Source organism: Typopeltis vanoorti, chromosome 3 (genome assembly GCF_054136105.1).
Source record: "Typopeltis vanoorti isolate ZY-2024b chromosome 3, IOZ_Tvanoo_1.0, whole genome shotgun sequence".
Lineage (NCBI taxonomy): Eukaryota > Metazoa > Arthropoda > Arachnida > Uropygi > Thelyphonidae > Typopeltis > Typopeltis vanoorti.
The window spans coordinates 111587439-111603974 of NC_143551.1; the positions used below are offsets into that span (position 1 = coordinate 111587439).

General features: G+C 35.8%; 1 protein-coding gene across 1 annotated transcript in view; it reads left to right on the forward strand.

The window, feature by feature from the left end:
• The window catches only part of LOC150108468 (dynein axonemal heavy chain 7-like), a 990001-nt gene that overhangs the window by 819127 nt on the left and 154338 nt on the right, over positions 1–16536 (forward strand). The window contains exon 38 of the mRNA XM_090390473.1: positions 4164–4233. Coding sequence (XP_090246599.1) covers positions 4164–4233 — 70 coding nt within the window. The remainder of the gene's footprint in view (positions 1–4163; positions 4234–16536) is intronic.

Sequence of the window (16536 nt, forward strand, 5' to 3'; positions counted from 1 at the left end):
AATTCTCTTAGTATCTCATAATACAGAGCACATCCTCTTTTGGATGTGTATAATGCTATGCATTATGGGAAGGGCCACTACTCAAGCTGGTTTTGACCATTATTGAGGTCTTATGTCTTGGAGCCAAACCCAGAAGAGATACCGGGGTTGAAATAATGTAGAAGCCATATTTTTTCCCATATACAAGGAAACAAAATGTTTATCACCTTATTATTAATTAGAATACTAAAATATTATTATTAAAATAGGAATAGAGATGGAAGGGTATGATGTGTTTTTGTGAGGATAGAAAAGGTAAAAGGGGATGGGGAGTGCTATTGATGATAGAGAAAGAGTTATGTCCATACAAAGTAGAGATGCAAGAGGGGAAATAGTGCCAGTGGGTTTGAGGCAGTATGGTGAGAAATAGAGGTGAATAGAATGAAATACTTAGTTGGATGTTGTCATAGACCTGGTAATGTGGATGGTAGTGACTATGAAATGTACAATCAACTATTTCAGACAGTATGTAACAGAGGGCAAAACGAGGATTTGAGGGTTTGGATTTGGTCATCTCATCAGAGGATGTAATTATAAATGAGGTGTCCAATCACCCTCCAATTGGTGAGAGGACCATGAAGTGATTGCCTGGGTGGTTGTCAGCAGTATGAGGACCTCTGTGATAAAAGGATATATGTGTAACTACAAGGGTGGCGATTATGAAGCGCTCAGGAGACAACTTGGAGGTGTAGCATGGAATGAGGAGTTAGCTGGAAAAGAGAACAGTGCAGCTTGGGGGATATTCAAGAACTATCTAATAGAAGCAATGTCTGAATGTATTCCAAGGGGTCAGAAGGGTTAAATAAGTTAGGTGTGAAATGGATGAATGAAGAGATTAAGCATGTGATACAGAGAAAAAGGGCATTATGGAGGCAGCATAAGAGAAGTGGTAATAACCAATTCCATGAGGATTACAAAGACCAGGCAAAGCAGGTGACTTCATTGGTAAGGGTAGCAAAAGTGAGGTATGAGCAGCAGTTAGCTAATGAAGTCAAAAAGAATCCTAGGGAGTTCTTTCGATATGTAGCCAGCAAAAAAAAAAAAAAAAAAAAAAGAATGATTATGGAAGGATGACATTGATTGGAGAAAAATGGTATAAGGACAACTGTTGCAGAAGATATAGTGCAGATACTTAATGAGCAGTTCATAAGGGTCTTTTGTTCTTGTGAATGTGACTTCATGGAGAGATTGAGAACAGTTGATGAGAGGAAGAGAGAGACTGACTGTAAGTGAGGAGGAGTTGTATGGGGGATGGGAGTTGAGCAAACTTGATTTTAATTAGGCTCTGGGACTTGATAATATATCATCACATATTCTGAAGTAATGTGACAGGAAGTTGACATCTGCCTTGACATTTTTTTAATATGAGTCTTGCACTGGATCAAGTTCCAAAGGAGTGGAAGGAGGGCAAGATTGTGCCACTTCATAAGGGAGGTGGTAGAAACTCAGTCATCCAATTATAGGCCTATCTGTGTGTCAGGTGTTGTGGTTAAGTTGTCGGAGAAGCTGGTGAGAACCAGGATCCACAACTGAGTTGACAACAGTGGTATTATCTTTGATGCACAGTATGGATTTGCTAAAAGGAAGTCATGATTTTTAATCTACTTACTTATAAGATGACAGCTTCATTGAACAAAGGAGATGAATACAGAGTAGTATACTTAGAATATTCAAAGGCTGTTGATAGATTACCACATGATAAGTTGATAGTCAAACTAGGGCAGATGGGGTTAGATATTAGATTAGTGCATTGGATCAGAGACTGGCTATCTGATAGGTATCAGCAAGTTGTGTATGGGGGGAGCAATATCTTGGAAGAGGAAATCACTAGTGGTCTACCTCAGGGTCTGTTTTAGGGTCATTACTGTTTAACTTGTATGTTAATATTAGCAAAGATTTGGATGAAGATATTCAGTTGTTTGCAGATGATGCAAAGTTGGAACGAACTATGAAGAGTAGAGAAGATGTTGTACCCTTACAAGAAGACTTGAATAAATTGAGTGAATGGGCACCAGAATGGGGATGAAAGTTCAATGCTGCAAAATGTAAGGTTTTAAAATTTGGGAAACAAAGATGAGATGTAGAATTTATGCTTGGTTGAAATATATTGTTGGAAGTGGAGGAAATAAGAGATCTTGGGGGTGATAATGGATAAGTATCTGAAATTTAGAGGACACATTGCCAAATTTGGGAGGACAACACAAAGAATTCTGGGAATGATGTGGAGGACACTGACTCGTAGAAGTAAGGAGATTCTTGTTCCATTATGTAGGGCTTTGGTTAGGCTACACATGGACTACTGTGCACAGATTTGGTCACCTGGTTTTCAAAAGAATGAAGAGATGTTGTAAAGGGTCCAGAGGTGACTGACCAAGTTAGTTTCTGACCTTGGAATGTCAAATATGAGAAAAGGTTGAGAAGATGCAATTTATAATGCCTTGCCTGAGAATATGGCTGCAGAGAATTTGAGTATATTTATGGTGTGGCATGATGAGCTGTGTGTATGATTAAAGGTCCCGGGATTTTTTCTAAATAATATATACACACACACACATATATATATATTATTATACTTAAGGGCACTTCTTTGGGGAAGGGGATGGGTTTTATGGGAAAACTGAGGTGGGGGAGAGCGTTAACAGGGTGCGAGCCGTTTCGGTCGTGTGACCATCATCGGAACATTTTCAGGATGAGTTTAGGGCTATGCCACGACCGTATGTTGTATCTGCCAAAAGAGGGCATTTGTTGTCACCCTGGGTTTTCAAAATTATTCTTCCCGCCTTGCATCAAATACTCCCCCCATGTCCCCCCCCTTTAACATCCTAACAGCAGAAATATGGAGAATGAAGTCATCCTAGCATCTAAACAGGGTATGTACAAAATTTTCTTCCTCAATTATTCTGTTATAATTTCCTTTAAAATACACTTATAATGCCCTAAAAATTTTCTTGAGTAAAAAAGCTAATGTATTTAAAATAAGGGACAGTCCTAAACAAAAACAGGCTATAATAGCCATAAAAGTAATAATTTATTATGGCAGTTTATATGTAAAAAATATGTGTGAAAAAAAGTATATGTGAAAAATATTTAATGAAAATAAATAAAGATATAGCTGTTCCTAAAGTAGAGTATGATGCATCATGTTTGGAAACTGCTATCTGAAATTGATATGCAGATCAGTTTGTTTTATGCTGCGAAGTTTTTTTTTTTGGCTTATTAATTTCTTTTGAGTAATAAGAAGCTAAATCTAGAACACAAAGCTAATAAATTCCTTATTTTATTTAGATTATAAATTATACTTATACAAGAAATTATGTTCTTGTTTCATTCTTATTGTATCCAAGCATATGTAAACCAAAATTTGCAAGTGAAAGATCCTTATTACTATGCTTCTTGTATAGAAAAACTATTTACCTCACATCAAGTTGCTATAGTATCCATAATGTACAGCACACTTCTCTTTCAAGTGTATATATATATATATAATGCCATGGAGTCTGGAAAAATTTCAATGTAGACTGTTTTTGACCCTTATTGCAGTCTCTGTGGGGGTTATCATGTGCATGGGCACTAGGGCAACTTTTTGTGAAGTCAACTATCATTATACTGTGTATACAAGCAAATTAGCCATGAAGATATTTCATGTGCAAATTTTTGTTTTCTCATGCCTGGGTAAAATGAGAATGGAAACAAGAATATAATTTCATGTCAAATATAATTTAATTTTTCCTTCTCAGAAAAATTCTTACTACAATTAGATAGACTGATGGATGAAAAATGAAAATTAGAAATAAATTGAATGGTTATAATAAATTTAGTTTAATCCTTTATCCAAGTGTGGGCAAACAAAGTTTGTGCCTGAAAGTATCTTCAGGACTAGGGTAAGGTAGTACAACATCGGGCAACTCGTTGCAAAGGTGGAGCAAGTTAACATCACTCCTATCTCAGTATCTCCCATAATGCAAAACACATCTTGCAGATATGTATAATGTTATGCATTAAGGGAAGGGCCACTACCCAGACTAGTTTTGACCTTTAAAAAAAAAAAAAAACTGAATGGTTGTTATAATCGTTGCATTATCACATTAATTTTATTTTTACTAAAATTACTTTTTAATCTGTAGGCTTTCTCCAAGTGGCCAGTATTATGTACCTTCATGTTCAAGTCACCAAGAATATGTTGAATTCATCAGTGTGAGTTATTATATAATAAGCCATTCTCTTCTTTTTTTATTGAGATTTTTTTTATCAGATATGTATCCTTCAGGTAAATTAATTAAAAATTTTACTTTGGAAATTGTTTTACAATGTGATTTTAACACTTCATTTCCTCTTTAATTAGCCTAATAACCATAATTCCAGATTAACTACGTGACCCTAGAATATGACTTGAATTATCCAATCATTACCTGATGATCTGCAAACTGTTGTGGAAAAACTCTCTGCTCTCATTGTCTTTTATTTAATGTACATCCCTTGAGTTTTAATTTCTTGTCTCTTCATTCATTCCTAGTTCTCATAATTCCTCAAACTCTTGTACTAGTAATCCCACTTATCAGTCCACAGTGCAAGTCTATTCATATCTCCTAAATGTTCTTAGCCTTTGCATCATTACCTCTAACTCCTCCAACTTTGCATGTTCTGCTGACAGCTGAATATCTTTTTCTCCAAATCATACACAGTACCATACTGTCATTGGAAATATTCTAAACCATTATATAATTTTGATAACTAAAATAGTTCACTACGTAATACCATTTATACCATTCATACCTCTAATACCATTTGGAAGACATTTTATATATGATGTTTCCATAGGTACAATATTGTCTTAACCAACTGTTCATTTGTTTTGTCATATTTATTTCATTCATCATGTTTTATTGAAACTCATAATGATTTACAGTCATGTTGGAGGTTTAACTCCCCCAACCGGCCACAACGTCTATAGACGTTCAGCTAAATCTGGATACGAAGCTCTAACACCCATTGAATAACATGGATAAGAAGTGCAATTTGGTATCACTATTTCATCCACATCGGCCGGTAGGGAGGTTAATGGACAATTGATAGCACTAAGAAAGGATTAAAAAAGGATACAATACCACTCACAGGTATTTTTCATACTGACATCATTTGTTTTTGTCCTCTTCAATCTTCCACACATACCTCCAGTTCTCTTCATTTTACTCTGCATCTGCCTCATCTCTTGCCTCATCTTCACCAACTTAACTTACAAATCTTGCATTTTTTTTCACTATCATTCATTCTCACTATTTATCACCAGTCACACACACACACACACACACATTTTGTCATCAACTCCACTCACCAGCTTACCATTAATTGCTTTTCAACATCATTACTGGCTACTTTATTGTTAATTTCAGTCTGTTTTTCAATGTCATTATTGCTTGCTTTATCATCAGTCATACTTTTTTCCTTGCTATCACTTCCACACACTCTGAACATTCACACAATTTTCAACTGCCATGTTAGTTATGGCACTATGTTGCCTACTTATATTTAAGCAAACCTCATGATCCATCAGAATATCTCCTTTCCTACATATGAACACTTGTTCTTTTCTGTTATTCTGCTTCTCTACATAAGCATCCACAATATCTATCTATCTTCCCATGCTTACATGCTACATTCACGGCATCATACCATTTTTGAGAAATCCATGCTGTTTACTTTATTTGTCTTTTGTGCAGACCTATGCAATGATTTGCCTTTCACTGCCATGTTATATCAGTGTGCCAACAAATATCTTATTAATAACAAAAATAATAAGTATATATCCAGCTTAATATATATTGAGTTACTGAGCGATCATTTTGCAAAGGTATATCATTTATGTGGAGATTTTACAGTTGTAGGATAAATTGAAAAATATCAATTTATGTGAAGTGGGACCGGATGGCATGTAAGCCTATGTACTACATGAATGTGCAAGAGAATTGGCATTGCCACTGATGAAGTGTTCAGTCTAAGTCTCAGGGCAGTGTTAGGCAGGGTTCCAGGGGAGTATAAAGAAGGTAAAATAGTTCCATTGCATAAAGGTGGCTGTAAGACAGAGTAGCAATTTATAGACCAATTAATATATCAGAAGTGGTTGTTAAGGTATTGGAAAAGTTGGTTAAATGTAAAATCCAACGATGGATGGATATGGATGCGAAACTCTATAGCAGGCAGCATGGCTTTGTAAAGAGTAGGTCCTGTCTTAGTAATTTATTCATACTTTATAATAAAGTGACAGAAGAATTGGATTAAGGAAATGGGCTGCACCATGATACTGCTGAACTTTGCAAAGGAATTTGACAGAATGCTACATGGAAAACTATTACGAAAGTTGGAACAAATAGGAATGGATATGCAGCTAGTAACATGGATGGGGGGGAGGGGGTTGACAGACAGACACCAGAGAGTAGTATATGGTGGAATGGAGTCTAGGAGAATGATGGTGACTAATCAAGTACCTCAGGGTTCAATACTCGGCCCACTACTCTTTAATTTGTATATCAATCACATAGGGAAAGATTTAGGTGGGGGGGACATTCAGTTGTTTGCTGATGATGCAAAACTGTGCAGAGAAATAGTTGATAAAGGTGATATAGATATCCTGCAGGATGATTTAAATAAATTGGCATTGTGGGCAAAGGATAATGATTGTAAAATGTAAGGTTATGGACTTCGGGTTGAAAAAGTTGCATACGGATATCACATTGATAGTACTGGAGTACTCGATTGTAGGAACTTGCAGAGGCTAAGAACTTGGCAATAATGGTGGGCAGACAGTTGAAAGGTCAGAGGGTATATTACAAAAGTTGGTAAAATAGCTCAAAGGGTTAATTGGATGTTGAAAAACATGCTAACAAATAAAGATAGGGAAATTGTTATTCCCCCTCCCCTGTCTCTCTCTCTCTCAATAAGACTATGATTCGGCTGCATCTTGCCCACTGCACAGAGATTTGGTCACCTGGGTTTTTGGAGCAGAAGGTGGTAGGGAAGTTTCAGACGAGTAACTACGTGACAGGTCTGTGGAATGCTCCATCTGAAGATACATTGAAGATGTGTGGGTTACCAAGTTTAGTTGATAGATAGAGGAGAGGAGAGGAGAGGGGGGGAGGACATGACAGAAAGATATTAAAGGGGTTTAATAAATGCAAATGGGGTGCTTAAGGGTCAAGGCTGGATAACTGGGAGGAGACCTCCACATTGCCTTTTGGGGAATGTGGATAACTGACCAGGGCTTCTGATCTGATGTCCAATCCCCACTTTCTCGTGGTATACCCTGTTGGGTATCTACCTGGATATTGAAAGAACGAGGATGGGCTGGCAATTTGAGATTTAGCTGACCAAATTTTATTCTTATTGGCTTAACCCATAACTCAAAATGATGGAAAGAACTTTTCAATATATGACAAAAATAGTCAGAGAACTAGGGCTCATCTGTGGAGGTTGTGTAAGGGTAGGGGTGTATGCGAATAGATTTTTTGCATGGAGAGTGGTAAATAAGTGCAATGGATTGCCAGAATTAGTTGCAAATTAGACTCTGCTATGAGTTCCCTGATAGTGAATGAGTTTAAGGAGCAGTATGACAGATTTTGTGTCATACTTATATACTAAACTTATATATTAAACTATAATAGTTAGTTTTGGTCTCCCAAGATGAGTCTCCTGACTTCATGAAAATACTATATTTTTTTTTAAATATTTTATTTCTTTCATTTGTACACAGAAGCAGTATAAAAGAAGATAACAATGTTATACGGATAGTTTGAGGAGAACTGCTACTAATTTGTTACAATAAGTAGAATTAGTATACACAAATTAATAATAATGATCACTCAAACAAATTACATGTAATTACATGTATTGCATATACCCTGTACAATCTAGACAACAATACTACATTTTACTACTTGTGGTTCAGTACGAAGTTTAAATAATATCCTTATAATTTGCATAATGTGCAATTGATATAACATAATCATTCATGTACTGCTATTATTAGTAATAACCACAGTGATAATTTACCATATATAATTCACAGTTACATAAGTTAATTAATGATACACGTTGCAGTTCACATTTTTTTCTTCAAAATTTGAAAAAGTGCAATTACACACAGTATTTACATTTACAATTAAAATGATCTATTTCATGCAATCATATAGTACAAAGTAAATTCATTATTTACAAACATTTTTAATAATATTAATGTTTTTTTTTTTAAATTGTATTTTCATATATTACATTGTAATATTATTACATTATGCACAGCAATATTGATATATAATAAGATTATTACATTATTACACTATATATAGTAATAGTCATATTTTACATTGCATTTAGTAATTTTAATATTACTATTAATTTAATTATGTTTATGCAATAAATACTTCGTTTCTTGGTTCATTTAAAATAAGGATTATAAAAGACTAAGAACATTATGTGAATAATTAAGTATGTTTGAGTGTGTGCGTGTCTTACATAAAGGAATGGAAATGATATATTAACGAATATGAGTTCCCTTCACTTCGTTCCAATAATAATAATTTTTGATTAGATTATATACATAATACATCATTTTATTTATGAAAATGAGATAGATGGTAATATTCACAGTAAAAGGATGACGAGGCGAAGTAATCCACTGACTTTGAAGCTAGCGTTAGCATTTCTGAAGACAGTAAAATTAATGATTAACTTTACTTTTCTTTTTCTTTTTATTAGCATTTATTACTGTGGTTAATATGTTTTATGTTAAATATATGGTAACTGTTAAAGTTCTAAGTGTGCTGATACAATTTCTAGTTTGGCTTTTAATGTTCTATAACTGTTCAGATATTTTACATTATATGGTAACTTGTTGCCACTAGGGGTTCGGTTATTTCCTGGTGTGTATTGGTTGTGTAGAGGATTGTGTTTGGTCTGGTTATATGATATGTTTCTCTGTTACTATGATAACCATTGTTGAAATAGTCTTAGAAACAGTGCATAGTGTTTTAGTACATAGTGACAGTAAGTTTGATAAGTTTCATTTACAGGCTCCATACAGATTGTTATAATGCCTCATTGTGTAGAGGGTTGAGTTTGGTTTAGTTATGAGATATATTTCTCTGTTATTATGATAACCATTGTTGAAATAGTTTTAGAAACAGTACACAGTGTCTTAGATTCTTTATACTCAGGATTTTGTGTTTTGCCATTAGGGGTTTAGTTATTTCCTGGTGTGTATTGGGTCTCCACAGCACCATTGAAGCGATTCTTCGGTAAAGTTTTTCTAAATTTGATAAGTGACTGTTTACTGTATTTGTATAGACAGTTATACTGATACTGTATTGTTGTACCTTAGTATTGTTTCACAAATTCCATAATATATGTGTGTTTTGTTTATGTTGGTCGGTATCAGAGGCGTAGCTAGGGGAGGGAAGAGGGGGTGATCCGCCCCAGGTGGCACTTTGAACCTTTTTGAATTTTTGCAGTTAATTCTAAAATAAGTCTTGAGAACTCATTCCCAAATATTGTAATACTACTCCAAATTTTCCTCACAGTTGCTGTAAGTGTTGCTAGTTGTGAGAGGAATTTTTCTAAATAAAATTGATTAAGAATTACCTACATTAATGTGAAATAGACTTTGCCAATGTCATCGATGATTTTGCTAACAGAAAAGCAAGAAAAATAACATTTTAGAATGTTGAAATTAAAGTTTTACTTCAAAAATGAACATAGTATTTTAATTTATTTCCCTATACATCGTTTTGACTTTTTGTAGTATTTTGGGTGTGTAATGAGAGGGGAGTGGCAAACTCGGGGACCACCCCGGGTGGCAAAAGCTCTAGCTACACCACTGGTCGGTATCATATCTTTTGCTTTGAAGAGTTTTCCAGCAATAATGCATAGTTTGTTATGAAGGTATTCTCTATGTTTCGTCCATTTAAGATTGTTGTCAATGTATTATTATTATTATTATTATTATTCGTGACACCTCCAAGGAGTCTGAAGACTCATCGCGGGAGGACACCTACAACTGTCTCAAATACTACACCGAACCTCTACTACAAATCATCTCCATCTACCACCCACCTCCACTACTACCACAACTAGTATTTTTTGTCTGTAAATTGTGTGTATTCTGAAGGGCCCGAATTTATCTGTGTGCGGAATGAAAAACCGAGTTTCCAGGAGAAAAAACCCTGCTACTTCCATATGAGATCGGCTAACTCACCTTCGATTGAAATCGTCCAGATAAAGATTCCTCCCGTCGCGACAAGAATCGAACTTAGGCCTATTCCAATCAAAGGGCGCAATGTACCGTTGTTCTTCCAATTGCGTTACGGAGGCATATAAACCAAGGTATTTAGCGTGTGTGCTACACGTGTGATTTCAGAACATTGCCAGCTTCCAGGGTTAGTGCAATGGTATGCGTGACTATATATCATTAGTGGTGTAGGGTGCATAATTCAGAGTTCTTTATTATTAGCATTTGCATTTTACTGTTGTTTACTGTAATTGAATTGTGGTAGAAGTAGCCAGTTATTTTGTTTAGGTCATGTTGTACTTTGGAGAGTGCAGCGTTTATGTCTGTGTGGACTGTTAGTTAGCTAGCTGTGTGGACTGTTAGTATTTGCTACAGAAAAGTATGAACGGCAGTTAACTAATGAAGCTAAAAAGAATCCTAAGGAGTTCTTTCGATATCTAACCAGAAAAAGAAAGAATGATTATGGAAGGATGACATTGATAGGGGAAAATGATATAAAGACAGCTGTTGCAGAATGTGTGGTGGAGATACTTAATGAGCAGTTCATAAAGGTCTTTCAATCTTGTGAATGTGACTACATGGAGAGATTGAGAGCAGTAGATGATGGAGAGGAGAGACTGACTGTAAGTGAGCAAGAGATGTATGGGGAATTGAGTAAACTAGATGTTAATAAGGCTGTGTGACTTGATAATATATCAAGTCACACAGAGTTGACACCTGTCTTGACATATTTTTTTAATACGACTCTTGCACTCGGTCGAGTTCCTAAGGAGTGGAAGGAGGGCAAGATTGTGTCACTTCATAAAGGAGGTGATCGAACTCAAGCATCAAATTATAGGCCTATCTGTGTGTCAGGTGTTGTGGTTAAGTTGTTGGAGAAGCTTGTGAGAACTAGGATCCAGAATTGGGTTGACAATAATGGTATTATCTTTGATGGACAGCATGGATTTGCTAAAGGGAGGTCATGTTTTAGTAATCTACTTACTTATTACAATAAAGTGACTGCTTCCTTGGACAGAGGAGAAGGATATACAAAAAGGCTTTTGATAGAGTACCTCATGATGAATTGATAGTCAAACTAGAGCAGATGGGGTTGGATATTAGATTAGTGCATTGGATTGGGGACTGGCTATCTGATAGGTATCAACAAGTTGTGTATGGGGGAGCGATATCCAGGAAAAGGAACGTCACTAGTGGAGTGCCTCAGGGGTCTATTTTAGGTCCATTACTGTTTAACTTGTATATTAATGATATAGGTGAAGATTTGGATGGAGATATTCAGTTGTTTGCAGATGATGCAAAGTTGGGATGAAACATGAAAAGTAGTGACGATGTTGTGGCCTTGCATGAAGACTTGAATAAATTGAGTGATTGGGCACAGAAATGGGGATGTGAGTTCAATGTTGCAAAATGTAAGGTTTTAAAATTTGGAAAACAAAGATGGGATGTAGAATTTATGCTTGGTGAGGATATATTGTCGGAGGTGGAGAAAATAAGAGATCTGGAGTGGATAAGGATCTGAAATTTAGGGGACACATAGCCAAAATTGTGAAGACAACACAATGGCTTCTGGGAATGATGCAGAGGACACTGACTTGTAGAAGTAGGGAGATTCTTGTTTCATTGTATAAGGCTTTGATTAGGCCACACTTGGATTATTGTGCCCAGATTTGGTCACCTGGTTTTCAGAAGGATGAAGAGATATTGGAAAGAATCCAAAGGCGACTGACTAAGGTAGTTTCTGACCTCTGGAATGTTGAGTATGAGGAAAGATTGAGAAGATGCAATTTGCAGTCTGCTGGACAGGAGGAAGAGGGGGAGATAGAGATGATAGAGATATAGGATCAATGCTGGAGAAGTTCTACAGAAAATAGTGGGAGATCTGGGGAGAACCAGAGGTCATCCCTGGAAACTGTATAAAGAAGGTGTGAGTAGGGGAGTGAAAGGCAGGTTTTTCTCGTGCAGAGTTGTAAATAATTGGAATGCCTTGCCTGAGGGTGTGGTGTCTGCATGGAGTTTGAATGTATTCAAGGCATGGTACGATGAGCTGTGTGCGTGATAAAAGGATTTCTTTTGTTGCTCTGATCTGTAGAGGTGGTGGTGTTGGTGGTGTAGCAGCAGCCCCTCTTATTAGAAGGCCGGCTTCTAGAAGCCCTTCGTTGATGAACAGATACGACGACTCCATGAGGTCTTGAGGTAATAATAATAATAAAAAATAGTGCTGTGTCATCTGTGTATTGATATATTTGACTCTGTAAAGCCAAGCTTTGCATGTCATTTATGTATATGTTGAACAGTGTGGTTGACAATATTTCTCCTTGAGGGACTCCATGTATTTCCCGGCTGTGATATGTGCCTATTTTTGTTACTTGCATTCTGTCTGTGAGATAATTCCTAAACCAGGTATGTAATGTCCCTCTTATTCTGACTGAGTGTACTTTGGATGCAGTATTTCATGGTCAAGTGTATTGAAAGCTTTGGTAAGATCAAGGAGTATGAGGATAGCACATTTGTTTTTATCAAGAGCTTTATTTATTTCATTTGTAATGTCGTCTCATAACATGATCATGCTCTTCATTTTCTGGAAACCATACTGCTTTTGTGCAATGATGTTATATTTCTGTAAGTAGTTTTGTAGTCTCATGTGTATTACTTTTTCAAGAAGTGTAGAGATGACATGCAAATTAGCTGTTGGTCTGTAGTTGTGAACGTCATTTCTTTTTCCATGTTTGTACATAGGTGTAACTAATGAAGTTTTTAGTTGTTTGGGAATAGTGCCAGTATCGAATATTATGTTCACAAGTTGCAGAAGTACAGGATTTAGTTGTTCAAAATGTGTTAGGAGATGTATGAGTCTGATTTGTTAATTCCTAGACCCATCTTTTGCTTTAATAAAACCAAGTTAGATACAGGAGAAAAGTAAATGGTTTGTTGTTGAACTTGGGTTAATAGTTTTGTGTTAACGCTAATGGGAAAAGTATCTAATAATATTTTTTGGTGTTGATCAATTTTATTAACTGAACCAACTAGTTTCGCCACACTTATCTGTTGGCATCTTCAGGGCTTACATAGAGGTTTAAACAATCTCTCAATTATGCGTAACTGCAAACTGACAAGAATAACTGTAAAAAACTGACTAGAATAATTACAAACAAAATAGTATCGAACGTGAGTGAAACACATATCGCGTGTACAAGATCAGCTAGCTGTTGCTGAGGAACTTTCTGTAGTTTGTATTAAAGTTCATTTCTTCCATTTTTAAGGTTCTGATTAGGGTTTTCCATATCTCTGGGAGTATTAGGCCTTGATTTCTGTTAAGGTTGACAGTAGAATGGGCGACTGTGGCTGCTTCTTTGAAAATTCTTGAATGGTAATCTTCCTCTATGTAAGGGGAACAGCTTTTGTCCCACTCGATGACATGGTTAGTTGTAGAGAAATGAGACGATAGGCCAGAAATGTCCTGTCTGTTGTTTTTGACAGCCAATGTGCTCCTTTTGCCTGATTTCGAGGCTTCTCGAAGTCTGTCCGATGTAACTAGAGCCACATGAGCATGGAATATTATAAACTCCAGCATATTTGTAGAAAGGTACTAATAGATTCTATTGGTTTGAATGTTACTCTTATTTTATGTTGTTTGAGGAGATTGGCGAGCTTGTTGGCGATGCCACTTACAAATGGAATTGCAATCGTTTTTATATATTGAATATCTTCTTGTTCTCTTTGTGGTGGTTCAGAGAAAAGGATTTTATTGACTAGTCTTCTTGGATATCCGTTCAAGTACAAATTGTTGGAAATAAATTTTAACTCATCTTGAAGGGTCTTGTTGTCTGTTGTGATGCGAATCGCTCTTTTCTTTAACATGTGTACAATGCTGAGTTTATGTGAGATGTGGTGGGAGGAGTTGAAATGTAGGTAGCGACCTGTATTGGTAGGTTTTCTGTACACCGATAGATTTATACTGCCGTCAATTTGTTTTTTGATTAAAATGTCTAAAAACGGTAGTTGTTTTTCTCTTTCAAGTTCCAGAGTGAATTTTAATAGAATGATGGAAGGCATTGATCTTTTTGAGAAAATCATATGTCATTTTTGTTATTGTTCCATACGATGAAGATATCGTCCACATATCTAAACCAAATTTTAGGTTTAGGAAAAATTTGCGATAAGATTTTGTTTTCTAAGTCTTCCATAAAGAGGTCAGCACATGAAGGCGAGAGTGGGCTCCCCATTGCCAAGCCTGTTAATTGTTGATAGATCTTATTTTTCCAAGAAAAGTAGTTGGAGTTTAGGCAGTGAGCAAACAATGAGGTTATATCTTGTGGGAACAAGGTACTTAAGATGTCAATGACCTCTACTACAGGAACGTTTGTAAAGAGAGAGGTGACATCTAAGCTGGCTAGAAGATCATTATCTGGTATCTTGATGTTTTTTAACTTTTCCACAAAATGTCCGGAGTTTTTAATGTAACTCTCTGAGTTGCGGATGTGTTGCTGTAAGAGTTTCGAGAGATGTTTTGACAATAAGTAGTTAGGAGAGTAGATTGCATCAACGATTGGGCGTAAAGGAATACCATCTTTGTGCACTTTTGGCACACCATAGAGTCTCGGAGTTAAAGGATGCATCGATTTTAGTTTTTTAATCAAGTCTGTTGGCCAGTTGGATAAATTGCGTAGTAATTCATTGGTATCATTGTGGTTTTTTAATGTTGGATCTTTTGTTAAAAGACGGTATACAGACAAGTCAGATAGTAGATGCTTGACTTTGTCCTCATAGTCCTTTGAGTTCAGTATTACAGTACTGTTTCCTTTATCTGCTTTAAGTATTATGATGTCTTTGTTGTTTTTTAAATTACTAATAGTTCTATCTAATGAGGAGAATTTTTGTTTTGTGAAATATGCAGAGGAAAGTACTATACAACTTTTTAGTCTTAGATCATTTGCTGTGTGATCAAGAAAATAACCTTCATGGGAAAAGTATCTTTTTTGGGTTGTATGATATTGTTAGTGAAGGCGTAGTTAAATGATTCTGAGAGTTCCTTCTGGTTCTTCTCCTGACCAAAGTTTTTGGTCATAAAATCTGTGGGGAGGTTTTCCTTTTTTTGTGTTATAGTTCATTAAGTGTAGACTATGTTTCCTTCATATTGGCACTGTATTCTGCGAATTTCTGAAAGTAATAGTGTCTATTTTTGTGCTTCTAATTTTAGTTGTTAGTTGGTTTCTTGTGTATTTTTTTCATTTATTTATTTATTTATTTTTTTGTACAATGTAGGTGAATGTCGTTGGATGACTTTTTACTCTCTTCCATAGAATGCTGTTGAGAATGTCCTCATTTATCCATGGATTATTTAGTGCATGTCTCCTTTTTTCTTCAGTGTTTTGTTGCTTTTCTGTATATTTATATAAACAGAAATTTGAGGCTGTTGTATAAAGTTATTGGATCATTTATAGTAAGTCGTTCCAGTTTGTCTTTTATACGGTTATCATGATGCTTTTTACTATATTAGTAGAGTGCTGTTTATCTGGTGGGGTTTTATAGCATGTGAGTAACGTAACCATGGTCTTGTGGAATGAAACTGCAATAAAGTAGTGGTCAGCTAATTTAGTGGTGATTACCAGTGACATGTGTGTTGGTAAGAGCCCATACAGGCTTTTATGTGGTCTCTGCATGATTGCGTTAGTGAGTTATTTAAAATTTCTTCTCTTGTTGGGGAGCTTATAGTCGAGCTTATATTGTACTGGCTTAATATGTCAAGATGTGTGTTAGTGCTTGGAGAGCCACGGTCGACAGTATTCATGTTAATATCACCTATTAGGATAAGTCTATCTGTTGTGTAATTGTCGATGTCATTTAGCCATGTTTCTAGTTCTTGTAGGAAGCTGAGAAGGTTTCTGTCTGGGGTCTGTATATTGTGTTTATCATGTATTTGTGGTTGTAGTTACCATGATTTCCAAATGTAATATTTTGGTCAAACCATAACCACTTTCGAACATGTTTCTGCATATTCAAAAGTAGTTTTGGTCACACTGTGCTTTACATTTACAAATGCGATTATGCTGCCTCCTCTTTTTTGAGGTCTACATAATGTGTAGTGATGGTGACATTAATGCTATATGCAGACACTTCTGTATCACATATAGAAACTTTGGTCAAGATTAGAACATTGATATATGTCAGGAGGTTGTTGAGTAGGGTAAGCCAGTATTTCTTTATGCTTCTTATATTTGTGT